General features: G+C 49.0%; 1 protein-coding gene across 3 annotated transcripts; it reads left to right on the top strand.

Annotated features, from left to right (window-relative positions):
- Nucleotides 1–2,348: 2,348 nt before the first annotated feature.
- sh3bp2 (SH3-domain binding protein 2) lies at nucleotides 2,349–13,297 on the top strand. 3 transcript variants are annotated; one of them, XM_084688042.1, is made up of 13 exons: nucleotides 2,349–2,474; nucleotides 7,649–7,788; nucleotides 7,893–7,995; nucleotides 8,443–8,560; nucleotides 8,728–8,795; nucleotides 9,530–9,615; nucleotides 9,731–9,805; nucleotides 9,893–10,553; nucleotides 10,636–10,741; nucleotides 10,855–10,910; nucleotides 11,917–11,992; nucleotides 12,168–12,227; nucleotides 12,402–13,297. In XM_084688042.1, exons 2-13 carry the CDS (start codon nucleotides 7,653–7,655, stop codon nucleotides 12,537–12,539), a joined length of 1,683 nt encoding a protein of 560 aa, XP_084544168.1. In that variant the 5' UTR covers nucleotides 2,349–2,474; nucleotides 7,649–7,652; the 3' UTR covers nucleotides 12,540–13,297. The 3 variants fall into 3 exon arrangements, with proteins under 3 accessions (XP_084544168.1, XP_084544167.1, XP_084544166.1); XM_084688041.1 differs by lacking the exon at nucleotides 2,349–2,474 and adding an exon at nucleotides 6,476–6,615 and having other exon boundaries at nucleotides 10,639–10,741; XM_084688040.1 differs by lacking the exon at nucleotides 2,349–2,474 and adding an exon at nucleotides 6,477–6,615.
- Nucleotides 13,298–13,937: the final 640 nt, after the last annotated feature.

A 13,937-nucleotide genomic window follows, 5' to 3' on the forward strand; every position in this document is an offset into this window, starting at 1 on the left:
TGTCACCATGTGCTCTGCAGCCTGAGGTAAACAGTGCAGGGATGTAGTAGTGAGGAGCTGACCACCAAGGCTAACCATTTCTACACAGGAGGAATTCCAGCTGGAGTAGAGGTGGAGACCAGGGGTCAGGGGTAAAGTTGACCAACACAGGATGACATCATAGGAGAGGTCACTCCCTGGAGGAACGTTCTGAACGAGCCTTCATGTTTCAAGTTTGAACTTGAACTTCATGTTGGCTGTGGAAACCAAAACGGCTTTGAGAATGAGGCAGAGAATGGGGAAGGAGAGGGGAAGGACAAGGGGGAGGATAGGGGGAGGACAGGGGGAGGACAAGGGGAGGGCAGGGGGAGGACAAGGAGAGGACAGGGGGAGGACAAGGGGAGGACAGGGGGAGGACAGGGGGGAGGACAGGGGGAGGACAGGGGGAGGACAAGGGGAGGACAGGGGGAGGACAGGGGGAGGACAAGGGGAGGACAGGGGGAGGACAGGGGGAGGAAAAGGGGAGGACAAGGGGAGGACAGGGGGAGGACAGGGGGAGGACAAGGGGAGGACAGGGGGAGGACAGGGGGAGGACAAGGGGGAGGACAGGGGGAGGACAGGGGGAGGACAAGGGGAGGACAGGGGGAGGACAGGGGGAGGACAGGGGGAGGACAAGGGGAGGACAGGGGGAGGACAAGGGGAGGACAGGGGGAGGACAAGGGGAGGACAAGGGGAGGACAGGGACTTGTCTTCCCCTCTTCTTCTACTTGCTGGTGAACACCATCAACCATACATGGTTTTTCACCCACACATTTCAGCAGAAAACTGCAGCTTTTGGAACCCAGAGGTTTGTTTTGCATATCTCACCCACGGTCTCACCCACAGTCTCACCCAAGGTCTCACCCAAGGTCTCACCCATGGTCTCACCCACGGTCTCACCCACGGTCCTCAACAAATTCGCCAAGGCTGGGTAGTGCTGTGAATGCTGTGATCAAAGGAACAATGGGAGAAAGTTCCATTGACTATGAAGATGAAATTAACAACCCCTCCGGTCAGAAACCTTCAAGGGAGGGATTTGAACAACTAACCATCTGGCATCATATAAAGTGCCCTTCAGAAATCTTCCCTTTTTCTGTCATTTTCATCTGTTAAATTCCTTTTTTTAATCTATGAAATTATTGGCTTAAATCCCAAGTGCTGTCTGCCACTGAAAACTGATTCCGCTCATCCCTTGAACTGCAAACAACAGTTCAATGAGTTCAAGGGAACCACACTACAATGCAAACCTTTCAGAGGTTCTCTATTCTCATGGTTGTACCGTATTTAGAATGCACAGAATTCAGGGAGGCAGGGGGAGGAGAGAGGGAGGCAGGGGGAGGAGAGAGGGAGGCAGGGGGGAGGAGGGAAGGAGGCAGGGGGGAGGAGAGAGGGAGGCAGGGGGGAGGAGGGAAGGAGGCAGGGGGGAGGAGAGAGGGAGGCAGGGGGGAGGAGGGAAGGAGGCAGGGGGGAGGAGAGAGGTAGGAAGGATGAGATGGGACATTCTACAGTGAGAGTTTTCAGTTTGAATACTCAACTGCTTCCCACACCAGGGCTGGCTACACCGGCACCTGGACACACCATTGAAAAGGTAGGTGAAGCATTTTTCAATCATTCTGTTGTAGTGTTTCCCTGTTCCTCTGTCTGTCTGGAAGTGAGTCTTCCCATTGTTATGTCCCATGAACTTATGTCTTTGTCTTAATCATTGAAAAACTGTGCTGTCAAGTGTATTTTCATGTCTCTCTCTCTCTTTTAGTCCATCTCAGTTTGTCCTCCACTCTCTCTGGTACACATTACACATGGGTAAAACATTACCGATGTTCTGTATTTTTAAGGATACATGTATTGTTGTGTACTGTTTCTAATTAGTTGTATATGCTGAGATTCTGTGTCTATTTGACTCACTGACAAGACATTGAAAAAAACAGCTGTTTCCTTGTTCAACCCATTCCCCATTCTCTCCGCTCTGCTGCGCTCTCTCTCTCTCTCTCTCTCTCTCTCTCTCTCTCTCTCTCTCTCTCTCTCTCTCTCTCTCTCTCTCTCTCTCTCTCTCTCTCTCTCTCTCTCTCTCTCTCTCTCTCTCTCTCTCTCTCTCTTTCTCTCTCTCTTCACTCTCTTTCTTTCTACACAGTTTCAGTTTCTAAATATTCTCAGTCAAGAATAGTCAATTCTTAGTTGTCATAAACTGGAAACTGTTTATGCTATTTCCCCTTGTGGTGTACAAAGCAGTATTGGTCTATATAGAGCTCTGTGAATGTCTGTTTCTCTCTGTCTGATCTGTGAGCTAAAACCACACACAAGCTCTGAGTGGCTGTGTGTGTTATCCCCAGACACACCCTCCACACACCATCTTTCAGCTTCCTCTGCAGAGATCTGGTGGGCCACCCAGGAAGTATCTGGAGTTCATAGCTCTCCTCAGATGACAGGGAGAAGACTTCAGCTGCAAACGGGTTACCTGGGTAAGCTACCTGTTCATGATCAGTGTTTTGTTGAAAAAAAGAGGAAATTATGCATGCAGATTTGTTTCCCTTGGTGAAGCATATTGTCTTTATTGTTTTTAAAAGGTTGAAGGTTAGTGTCCTTTGTGTGGTGTGGTGTGAACTGGAGATACATCGTTAACTTCTGATAAGTTGTGTGTGCAGTAGCCTTTAGTGCTAATTAGGGTCAGCTAGCAGCCTTTTGTGCTTGCTAAGGTTAGCTAGCAATGTCTAGTGCTAGCCAAGCATCACAGCAAGGGCAACAATGAACAGTTTAAACTGTCTGAACAACCAAACAGTCTAAAAGGTCACAACAAATTAAACAGTATGAACAGTATAAACCATTTCAACTAGGGCCATAATCATAATATATATTGGGGGGGACATATCCCCAATATTCAAATCTGGTCAAAATGTCCCCGTCCCAATATATTGATATACAAATATAAATCAAATATAAATGTGCTACGCTACGACAGGCAACCATGCACACTGTCTGAAATTGTCATAAAAAAAATGTAATCATATTCATAACTAAACTTGAAACATTTTCAGGGGGGGACCCTCAGTCTCCCCAGCAGATTTTGTCCCCCCCGATGTTGACTCCATGGCTACAGCCTTGATTTCAACCCTTTACATTTAATTTATTTAGCAGACACAAATTTCCACACGCATGCAAATACACAAATAATACATAAACCTGAAGCCTTTGGAAAAGTTCAGCAGTGTGAACAGGATGCCAACCATGCCTCTCTTCAGAGAAGCCCCTCAGAGCTCAGCGGTGGCTGCTCACTGGCTGTGGTGGTGACATACTTGACTGTTGGACTTACCGTGCAGTAGACCTGCTCGGAAATAACCCCTCACCCTGTGGTGGACCGGGGCTTTCACCTTCTTAACAGACGCTCTGTCGACGCTTGGTCGTCCCTATTGTACTGGTACTGTCTGTGCTACAAAACTGGAAATGTTTCTTGTACCCGGTGAGGAACACCTTGTTTCTCCCAGGCCTTTCCTTTTCTCCTTTGGTTCGTGTGGGTTGTAGTGAGGGAGGTTTTCCTTGGCCTGCCTGAGGGGCTCAGGTGTTGGCACCTCAGCCGTAGCATGTCTCACCCAGTGTTTCAGAAGATGACATGATTCATCTTTCACTGTCACCTTTCTTGCTTTCCAAATTTGCCGTGGATGGTGTGAACATTTTGGCCTTTACACCTGTGTTGGAAAACAAGAATTGAGTGTGTTTCACAGATAGAGACAGACGGGCAAGGAGGGGGAAAGGAGGGGGTATGATGGATGTCAGTAGACAGGATGATGTGCTGCTGTGAGGTAACTGTAGGCCGCCAGAGTTGCAACGTCAGGTTATTTCAACAGTAAGTTGTGCCCCTCATTGTTCCATTGTGGAAGTGGGGGGGTGTTGGTGGGGGTGGAAAGTCCCTGCATCTAAGACATCTGAGACCATCGTCCAATCCGTCAACCTATTTCAGAGAACAGGAAGTAGTGGTTAAGGCCCGCCGACCAATGAAAAGTGAAGGCCTGCAGTCAGAGTGCAGTCAGAGTGCCTGGAAGCCCGCCCTCCGGAACACAGTCAGACCAACAGCTCTCGGAGTAGCAGCAACGCCACACTTTCTCTCTCTCACTCACTCTCTCTCTCTCTATCAATCTGGTGTCTCTGCATCCATCTGTGGGCTCCGTCTTTGTGGTAGGATGGTAGAGAGGGCTGACCTGAAGCTGCCATGGCTTTGTCACTGAGGAAGAAGAAGTCCATAGTCCTGGCTACTAAGCCAAGTGTCAGGATATGTGTCAGGAAACCCAGCCACATGTAAGTCTTTCTGACTCTGTCTCGCCGCTGGAGTCTACCTGTCTGTCTCACCGCTGCACTTGACCTGTCTGTCTCACCGCTGAACTTGACCTGTCTGTCTCACTGCGGGGGTACCTGTCCTCAGTTCTGGTGGAAGGCAGGTTCAAGTGAGGTTGACCGCTTGGTTGATATGTAGAGGTTTTTGCAACATTAACATTGATTGCTTTTTAGTTGATTTGAGGTTGATTTGATGTTGATTTGAGATATGTCAGGTGTTCAGGATTACAAGGTGTTTTGTTTTAGATCATGTGTGGCTGATTCAGATCTAGTCTGCTGCTCTGCTCCACTCGATGTTTCATCGTTTATCTGCAGGTGTTCAGAAACACCAAACAGGCACTAGAACTAGAAACAAGTCATACAGGAAACACCTAACCTCTGTCATCATTCCCTTCTGGACCCACACATACACACACGTACACACATCCACACAGGCATGTACACACATACACGCTTAAACACGCATACACGTACACACATACACTCACTCACACATATAGACAAATACACACCCACCCGCCCACCTGTACACAAATACACACACATTCAGTATATACCCACACACACACACACACTCACATCATCGTCGTCATCTTTATCATCTTCCACCATGTAACCTAAATCTGAGATGGAAGTTACTTGGCTGAAAGAATTCATTTGGAGCTTAGCGGTTGTTTTGTTCCTGGCATAGCAGGGTGATAGAGGGAGCACCCAGGTTTGCAGTTCATGGAACAGCCCCAACCATTAAATACAATTAAATGGCCACATGTGGTAAAGGACCATGTTAGGATGGTGCCCTGTCACCACAGAGAGAGACTGGAGGCAGGACTGGGCATAGGTGTTTTTTTGTCTGCTGGGAAAGGCTTGTCTCCCTCTTTCCTGTTTGCCATGATGCAACTGTGTAATCTTTTCAACGTCTTCCTGTTCACAAAGTCATGCTCATATTAGGATGAGGGAAGTATTGCACTGTGGTGTGTGTGTGTGTGTGTGTGTGTGGGGGGGGGGGGTCAATCCTGAAATGAATGTATGAGGCGTGTGAACTTAGTTTGGAGTGTTATGTTATGTATTTGTTGTGTGTAACAGTAACATTGCACCCCAGAGAAAAGGACAGGCCAGTCACCTATCAGATGGTCAACTGGTTTGTCAACAGGTTGAGCTGTATGTGTGTGTGTGTGTGTGTGAGAGAGAGAGAGAGAGAGAGAGAGAGAGAGGGAGAGGGAGAGGGAGAGGGAGGGAGAGAGAGAGAGAGAGAGAGAGAGAGAGAGAGAGAGAGAGAGAGAGAGAGAGAGAGAGAGAGACAGAGAGAGAGAGAGAGAGAGAGAGAGAGAGAGAGAGAGAGAGAGAGAGAGAGAGAGAGAGAGAGAGAGAGAGAGAGAGAGAGAGAGAGAGAAACAGACAGACAGAAACCGAGAGAGACTTGTGAAAGTAGGTTCTGAGGTTGATAAATGTGCCGGAGCTGGACCTGTGTGACTTTAAACCTCTGTTGTCATAGAAACCCATGCAGTGAAGGCTTCCATCTGGGGCTGGCAGCTATCTGGGTCGGCCAGTAATCTGCATGCTCAAGATAGATCATGCATGACCCTGTTGGGTTCATGATGTGAACCCAACAAGAATCATTGAGCTGGAATCTTTTTTGTTCCTTCCCTGTTCCTCTTCAGAACTCTTAAGGAATAATGGCCACTTTATCACTTTGTATGAAGATTGCTGTTGTGTCCAATCTACACAAGTATATTTTTGCCTGTAAATCTAATCTTGAAGGTGGTTTGTGTGTTGCAGTCACAGTGGACACACACACAGTACACATGTAGGTAGGCGAACACACACACTGATGTACAAGCCTACACTCTCTCTCTCTCTCTCTCTCTCTCTCTCTCTCTCTCTCTCTCTCTCTCTCTCTCTCTCTCTCTCTCTCACACACACACACAGACTCGCCATGCCACACAGAGCAGACAGGAAGCACAGATCCTGTGATCCAATCAGCAGCTTGGAGAGCGCATGCACATTCCAGAGGAAACTTTCCACTTCCTGTCATTTAGTTTGCCCTACGGTTGAGGTCTGAGATAGTAGGTCGGGTGTGTATGTTTGTGTGTGTGTGTGTTCTCTGCACTCCATGCTCATTCCTAGCCTCAGAAAGTTTTAGCATTCAGACCAGGGTTCAGTAGGCAGCAGAGCAGTGCAGAGTGAGGTCATGGACCTGTTGCCGGTGCTGCTGTCCAAGGCCAGCCAGCTGACAGAGAACCCAGTGCTGCAGAACCTGAGGAAGAGGATAAGCAGGAGGTAGGAGTTAAGTTCGTATGTTCTCCTCGTGCTCACATGGTTTTCTTCCACAAAGAACCCCAACATGAAAACATGCAGAACAGATGGTCCTCCGGCCCATATCCCAGGACATGGGGGAGAACTTGGGCTTGGCCCCCAGGCGCCGATGATGTGGTAGCCCCTCTCCTCATAGCTGCCATAGGATAGCAGAGAGGGGGAATTTCCCCAGCGGAAGCTCTGTTTGACACTATGGCAAACGCACGTGTGTGTGTTTGTGTGATATGAGACTTATTAACAGTTTATTCTCCTTGTCTAACATCTCTACTCCCTCTAGACTACAACTCTCTGAGGGCCTCATTTACTAACATTGCGACCGCAGCTTAATCTGCGCCTTTGCCCAACCGCAAATAGCGCACGGTGTATTTCCGCATTTTCAATGGTATTTATCAAACCACATCCTCGTCGGGCAATCAGCGCCCTTCAGTGTTAATTAGTGTTAACTAATTAGTGTTAGTTAATTAGTGTTAAAAGACGGGACAAATTGCCTGCATGTTACTGCCACCATGAGTGATTTGAGGAAAAAAAAAGTTGATTCAGCAAACAGGAGATAGAAATATTGGTTCACAAAGTTACAGCTAACATTAACATGTTACAAGGAAGAAATACTCATCTCTCATCTCTTTTTGGCACACGCTCACTTTCCCTTATACCCGTTAGTAAATGAGGCCCGATCTGAAAATGAACCTACAGAATCAATTTCTGAACTATGGTTGAACCTGTACCTTTCTAAATACATCAGAGTTGCAGCTTTCTTAAAGATCAGATCTTAAAGATGTGATCACTGTTTTGGCCTTGCTTTGAGATAGGAGCTTTGAGGCCAATAAAGGGGAGTAACAAGATGTGACTTCTCAAGACGTCTCTTGAGGCCTGGATGAGGCTCTGAACTTCACTCATCATTTATCCTCCTCTCATCTCCTCTCATCTCCTCTCCTCTCCTCTCCCCTCCCCTCTCTTCTCCCCCCCCTCCTCTCTTCTCTTCTCTCCCGTCCTCCAGCACCATGGCTGCGGTGGAGGTGTCATGGCCGATCCCCATGAGGGCTATTGGGGCCCAGAACCTGCTGACCATGCCCGGGGGAGTGTCCTGCTCCGGGTACCTGCACAAGAAGGGAGGCAGCCAGTTCAGCCTCAGGAAATGTGAGTTCACACCAGACGTCTCTCTCCAGTCCATTTGACCCTGGCCTCGGACACACTGCTCGTTCTGGTTGAGATGATAGAGTGTCTCACTGACCTCTTCACAGGGCCCCTGCGTTACGTCATCTTGCACAAGGGTTGTCTGTACTACTTCAAGAGCAGTACCTCTGCTGCCCCACAGGGGGCCTTCTCCCTCAACGGGTACAACAGGTCAGTGCACCCCAAAACCTAACCATACGCCTTACACCACCCCACTCCTCTTCAAACCTAACCCAACCCCCCCACACACACGCACACACACACACACACCCATTACACACATACCCTTCCAACCTAAACTCAACCCCCCCCCCCCCGCACTCCTCAACATAACAGACACCCCCTCACCGCCTCAGAAAACTCCCTGACCTACATATGTCAACAGAAAGTCATAGCATTCTCTACCTGGGCCTCCTTCCACCCATCTCATCTTTTCACAGCCAGACACGATCAAACCACTTCCTGGTACAACGAGGTCGCCCTCGCACCCAGCGGTGGTGACTGTGTCGTCATAGTTACTGTACGCTGCTCTAAGCCCGATGAACAAAGAGAGCCGTAAACGCCCCTAGACATGTGAGCGCCCCCCCCCGTCAGCGTCCCTGTCTCTCTGGTCTCCAGGGTGATGCGGGCGGCCGAGGAGACCACCTCCAGCAACGTGTTCCCCTTCAAGGTGGTCCACTTCAGCAAGAAGCACCGCACCTGGCTGTTCTCTGCCGCCAGCGAGGACGAGAGGAGGGTGAGGACCCCCCCCCCCCACCTTCTGCCTTTGGTCCGCTCCATCGGTCTGGCTCTGCTTTGTCTTGTCGGGGCCCTGCTCTGCTCCCAGCTCGAGGCACTCCCCCTGCCGTACAGCCCCTGACTGTGCTCTGTGTTTGCTCTTACCCCCCCCCCCCCTCCCGCTAGAAGTGGATGAGGACCCTGCGCAGAGAGATTGACTACTACAACGACAGGACGGACTCCTTCACTTCCAGGTAACCCTGACCCCTGACCCTTAGCCTTAACCCTAGATTGGGTTTTGGAGAAAAACAGTTTGTGGGTGTTTCTCCAGAGCTTGTGCACGGCTCCGTCACAGTGTCTTTCACACACGCATACACACGCGCTCCTCTTTGTATCTCTCCCTCCCTTCACCCTTCCTTCCTAGAAACCACTGTCTTTGTGTTGACTACATTTCCAACTTCCTCATTCTCATAAACGCAGTCAGTTATTGTAGCCAGTACCATGGCCGAGGGCGATATATGGAATGTCATGGTATGACAGCTCTCTCTGACGGGAAAACAGAGTGACAGCTGCTAACATGTCAATCTGCTTGGTCACTGGAGCACTGGGGCAGGAGTCTGAGTGTGTGATCATACAGAGGTTCAGGTCAGCCATGACAGCAGTTTTGTCCTGCAGTCCGGCCCTCACTCATGACCCAAGACATGACGTTGCAGAGGTGGTTTGGGTCAACACTGTTCTGATGATTATCCCTGTCCACAACTGAAATAAGCTAATATGGCCACGTAGAGTGAGGACTCTCGTTTTGGCTTCTTGGGCAGCTATCCAGGTTACCATGTTCAGCCGAGGTGGGTTGTTACCTAACTCACCCTGCTGTTTGCCGTCAGCTTCCTATCAGAGTTTGATAACAACTCATCCATTGTGAGTTATTCATCATTAAAGTCACATTGTTGATTTCATAATGTAATGACAGCAATTTATGTTGCCATAGCGATCCAGACTCTGATGAGGACAGTTTCTATGGGTCAATTGAGCAGCCACTGAATATAAACCCCACCCCCCACAACCCAGAGGACGGTAAGACACACCAGCCAATGTCTGCAGTGCAAACACCAGCATGTGGTTGCATCAACCAATCACATAGGTGCAAACAGTGACACTGTCAGCCAAGTGACTTCCTTCTCTGATTTAGATTACATGGTGGAAGATGATGAGGATGATGAAGACGATGATTACGTAAAACCAGATGATTCACCGACTTTTTCAGGTATGGGCAGGTTCTCAGGTACACACACACACGCACACACACATGTTCCTGTTCTTACCATGTTTGAACTTCCTGTTGTTGTTGCAGGCAAGCCGACTGCTCCGCCCCCCTCCTACCCTCCTCCGCCAGTCCCAGGCCAGAACAGAAAAGACTCTGCCTCTTCTTACTTCAAGTCCCTCCCCCCTCCAGTGCCCTTTCCCAACAGGACCTCCACCAGCACTGTGTTCAAGAAACCCCCCCCACCCTACCCCCCGCCCAAGCACACAGAAACACCCGTCAGCAAAGGTCCCCCGCCACCTCTGCCCTTTGCCCCCCATCTCCCTAAGGCCTATTTGGACAGGAGTCCCCCCTCGCTCTCCCCCAGCCCCAGCCCCACCCCCCCTCCGCTCCCCCCGGCCAGCCTCAAGAAGCCGGCCGCGGGGAGGATTTCAAACACCTTGCCCGTGGGGGGCGATCAACGGGACAGGGTCGCCGCAAGCATGAGCCTCAAGTCCCCCGCCACCCTACCCATCTGCAACGACCTAAAGAACAGGATGGTCCTCGACGACCTCGCCCCCAGCCACGGTTACCACGGCAACAGCCACCGAAGCTCCCCGGCGCCGGCGCCCCAGTCCCGCTATCCAGCCCACCTCCCGCCTCCGACCCCTTCTCTGCACACCCTCGCTGTCCCCAGGGTGAACCAGACCAAGGCCCCCGGAAGCCCCAAGCCCCTCCTGCACCCAAACAAGACCAGGGGATCCTCCATGCAGTAAGGGTTCTTCATTCTTCATTTACCCCCCAGCCCCCTCCCAAGTGTTGGCCTGTTCCCCTAAGGCTGTTTCTCCCCCCAGAAGAGCATGTCCTGACGGGCAGAGCTTCAGAGCCTCCATCGAGGAGAAGCCTTCACGCAGCCCAAGCCCCAGGATCCAGCCCGACTCTGATGAAGACTATGAGAATGTGAGCCCACGTAGTCTTGGAGGACAACTGGTGTGTCTGTGTGTGTCTGTGTGTGTTTGTGTGTGCTTGATTTTGACTGGTCTGTCTTTTCCTGTTCCTGTCTCTGTCTGCAGGTCCAGCTGCCGGACTCTGTATTTGTGGACACCACAGAGACAGGCAGTGTTGAAAGGTGAGACACACACACTCACACCATTTCTCACGCTCTCACACAACAGCTTGTGTTTCTCACGCTGAGAATCAAGAGTGAACTTGTCTGGCTGTACACAGTTAATGGACGAGGCGCCATTAACGCCAAACTTTTGATATAACAAAAGCTTGCATACATTTCCTTAGTCCCACATCTACAAACTCACACACACACACACACACACACACACACATCTACAAACACACACTCACACAAACACAGCCCTATACAGTATAGAGTTGGTCCAACAACTTGTTCTTACTCCTGATGCATAGTGACAGTCAGGGGCGGACTGGTCATAGGGGATACCGGGGGAATCCCCTTTGGGCCAACGAGGTTGGGATGGTCTAAAATGCTGGCCCATTTAAATTTCCATCCGGCCCTCTCTCTGACATCTCCTACTATTTTCCATATTACACAGCTTGAAAACATATCATTTGCTCTAAGTCCAGTAGTAAATTGCAATCACTGACTGAGATTTATACTCCTCCTCGCGATCTGGATTCACACTCATGGTGCCTATTTTTCAAAAATGTTCTAAAATGTCTTCTGAAATGTGTTCATACGGACTTTGGAAGTTCAACGTAATAAAAAATCTCCACCTTATTAATGAACGCCTGAAGATGGGTTCCTAAATAATGTTGAGTGTATGGGTATTTTTCCAAGTAGGCCACTGATTGGTCGATACATGCAATGCATCGAGTGGGCAACGCGCCGTGTATTGAGTGGGCTGGTCTGACAGTATCTCCCGGGCCACTTTTTTCCCCCAATCTGCCCCTGGTGACAGTATACCTCTGCCTCCTTCAGGGGACATTCCAGAACAAGTTTTCTGGAGAGTTTCTGGTAGTTTAGCACAGCCCCCTGGTGTCTTATTGGGGTACTGCAATCAGGGGAACTCCCCAGATGACAGAAGGCATCCTTAACACATAATCCTGTCCTTAAAAAATAACTTTGTATAATATCATTATACAACTTTGTCTCATAACAGGATGTTTAAAGAAAATTGTGGATTTCCATCGGATGGGCTCTATTGTATCAGAAACTCTGGAACAAAAACTTCAAAGGTAGACACACACAAACACATTTACAAGCACACACAAACGCATACCTGTACAGACACACACACACACACACACTTTTATCATCATAGTGACATAACTACTTCCAGGGAGATGTTCATTAGATAGGGGTCTGAGTCATTTGGATGTTGGTGGTATGAATCCTGTTGTTGTGCTTTAGGTTCTAGTGGTGTGGGACGTCAGTCTGAACAAAGCCAGAAACTACCGTGTGTTTGAAGAGGTAAAACCCCACTGGTCCTGTTTGTGCGTATGTGTGTGTTGATTTAGGATTATGTACCCCTGATCCCACTGTGTTCAATTACATTTGTTATTATGTCTTATCTGTGTTCTTGATGTTGGCATTATAGTGACTGTGTGTGTGTGTGTGTGTATGTGTGTGTGTGTGTGTGTGTAGATGTCACGCGTGTTCCTGGAGACAGATATGACCTTCCCGTCTCTGGCAGCTCTAGTGGAGCACTACTACATTCACCCACTGCCCAACCACGGCTCCCTGTGCCTGCAGCAGCCCTACGGATACACTATCCACAGGTGACCCAGACCCCCGATCCTCCATCCATCCCAGCCACGGCTCCCTGTGTCTGCTGCAGCCTTGCCGATACACTGTTCCCAGGATACACTGACCCTTGACCCTTGACCCTACACCGGGTGTTGCCCTGCGCTGTCGACCCCAAATCCGGAGGACCAACCTGGCATGAGGGGGTGTGGACTGTGAGAAGTAAATGACTACTTCCACACAAAGCCTAAAAGTGCCTTGCTCAAACACAGCAAAGGTGCCAAACATTTCACATCATTTCAGTCCAAACACATTTGGCTTGGAGACTAAACACACAAACCAAAAGGACCAGTCAAATCCTGCAGTGTGGATAGTGCCTTACCAGGGGGACCTTTGGTCTCACGGGATAGTCTTCAAACCACCTCAGCTAGCTGTGCTGACAGCAGCCAGCCCTGGACTTGCTGGCAGTGCAGCAGGGAACCACCAGGGAGCAGCCTGGAGCCACAGTAAACGCAACTCCAAACCCAACTCCACTGACTGACTGATACACCTCACCTTGGTTTGTTATGGAAACAAACACTATAGAAGTCGATGCTGTTGAACACAAGCTAGGGCTGTTACAGTAGAACACAACAGAGCTAAATGGACTCTACTGGACTTCCACAGAAACATTGTTTCTAATGATATATTCACACGTTTACTGTTGCACTGTATACTGCTGTATATATTTGACAAACTGTTCCTGTACATGCTGTAAAATGACTTCTGTAAAGTTGTAAATATACACTTTTTATATACAGTGTGTTGTTTCATTGTCCGAGTGAGTGAGGTGCAAATCACAGAACAACCAGTAGGTAAATGTGCTCCAGCCTGCCTGCCCTGTGCAGGTCAATTACACTCATCTCTTCTGGTCTGTCCCTTTCCTCACTACCCCAATACTCCTTCCCCCTCTCTCCCCTCTCTTATATATCATGGATAGATGGATGGATAGACGGACGGACGGACTCACGCACACACACATACACACACACATACAAACATACATACATACATACATACATACATACATACATACATACATACATACATACATACATACATACATACATACATACATACATACATACATACATACATACATACATACATACATACATACATACATACATACATACATACATACAAAGTGGGAGAAAGAGTTAGCATGACAGACAGAAAGTTTGAGAACATTGTGTAATGTAGCCTATGTGTGAGAGGCATACAGTAGGAGAAAGATAATGTGTCTCTTGTTTTTGGGATGATGAAATCTAGGACAGAGAATGCCTCAGGTCTGAATCACCGGTATGTACACAATACAACAATGACTCCTCCTTTCCTCCCCTCTCCTTTCTTCTCTTCTCTCCTCTCCTCCCCACACTTCCCAGTCCAGATACCCTC

This window comes from Hypomesus nipponensis, chromosome 22 (assembly GCF_054491055.1).
Source record: "Hypomesus nipponensis isolate SF chromosome 22, ASM5449105v1, whole genome shotgun sequence".
NCBI classification, from domain to species: domain Eukaryota; kingdom Metazoa; phylum Chordata; class Actinopteri; order Osmeriformes; family Osmeridae; genus Hypomesus; species Hypomesus nipponensis.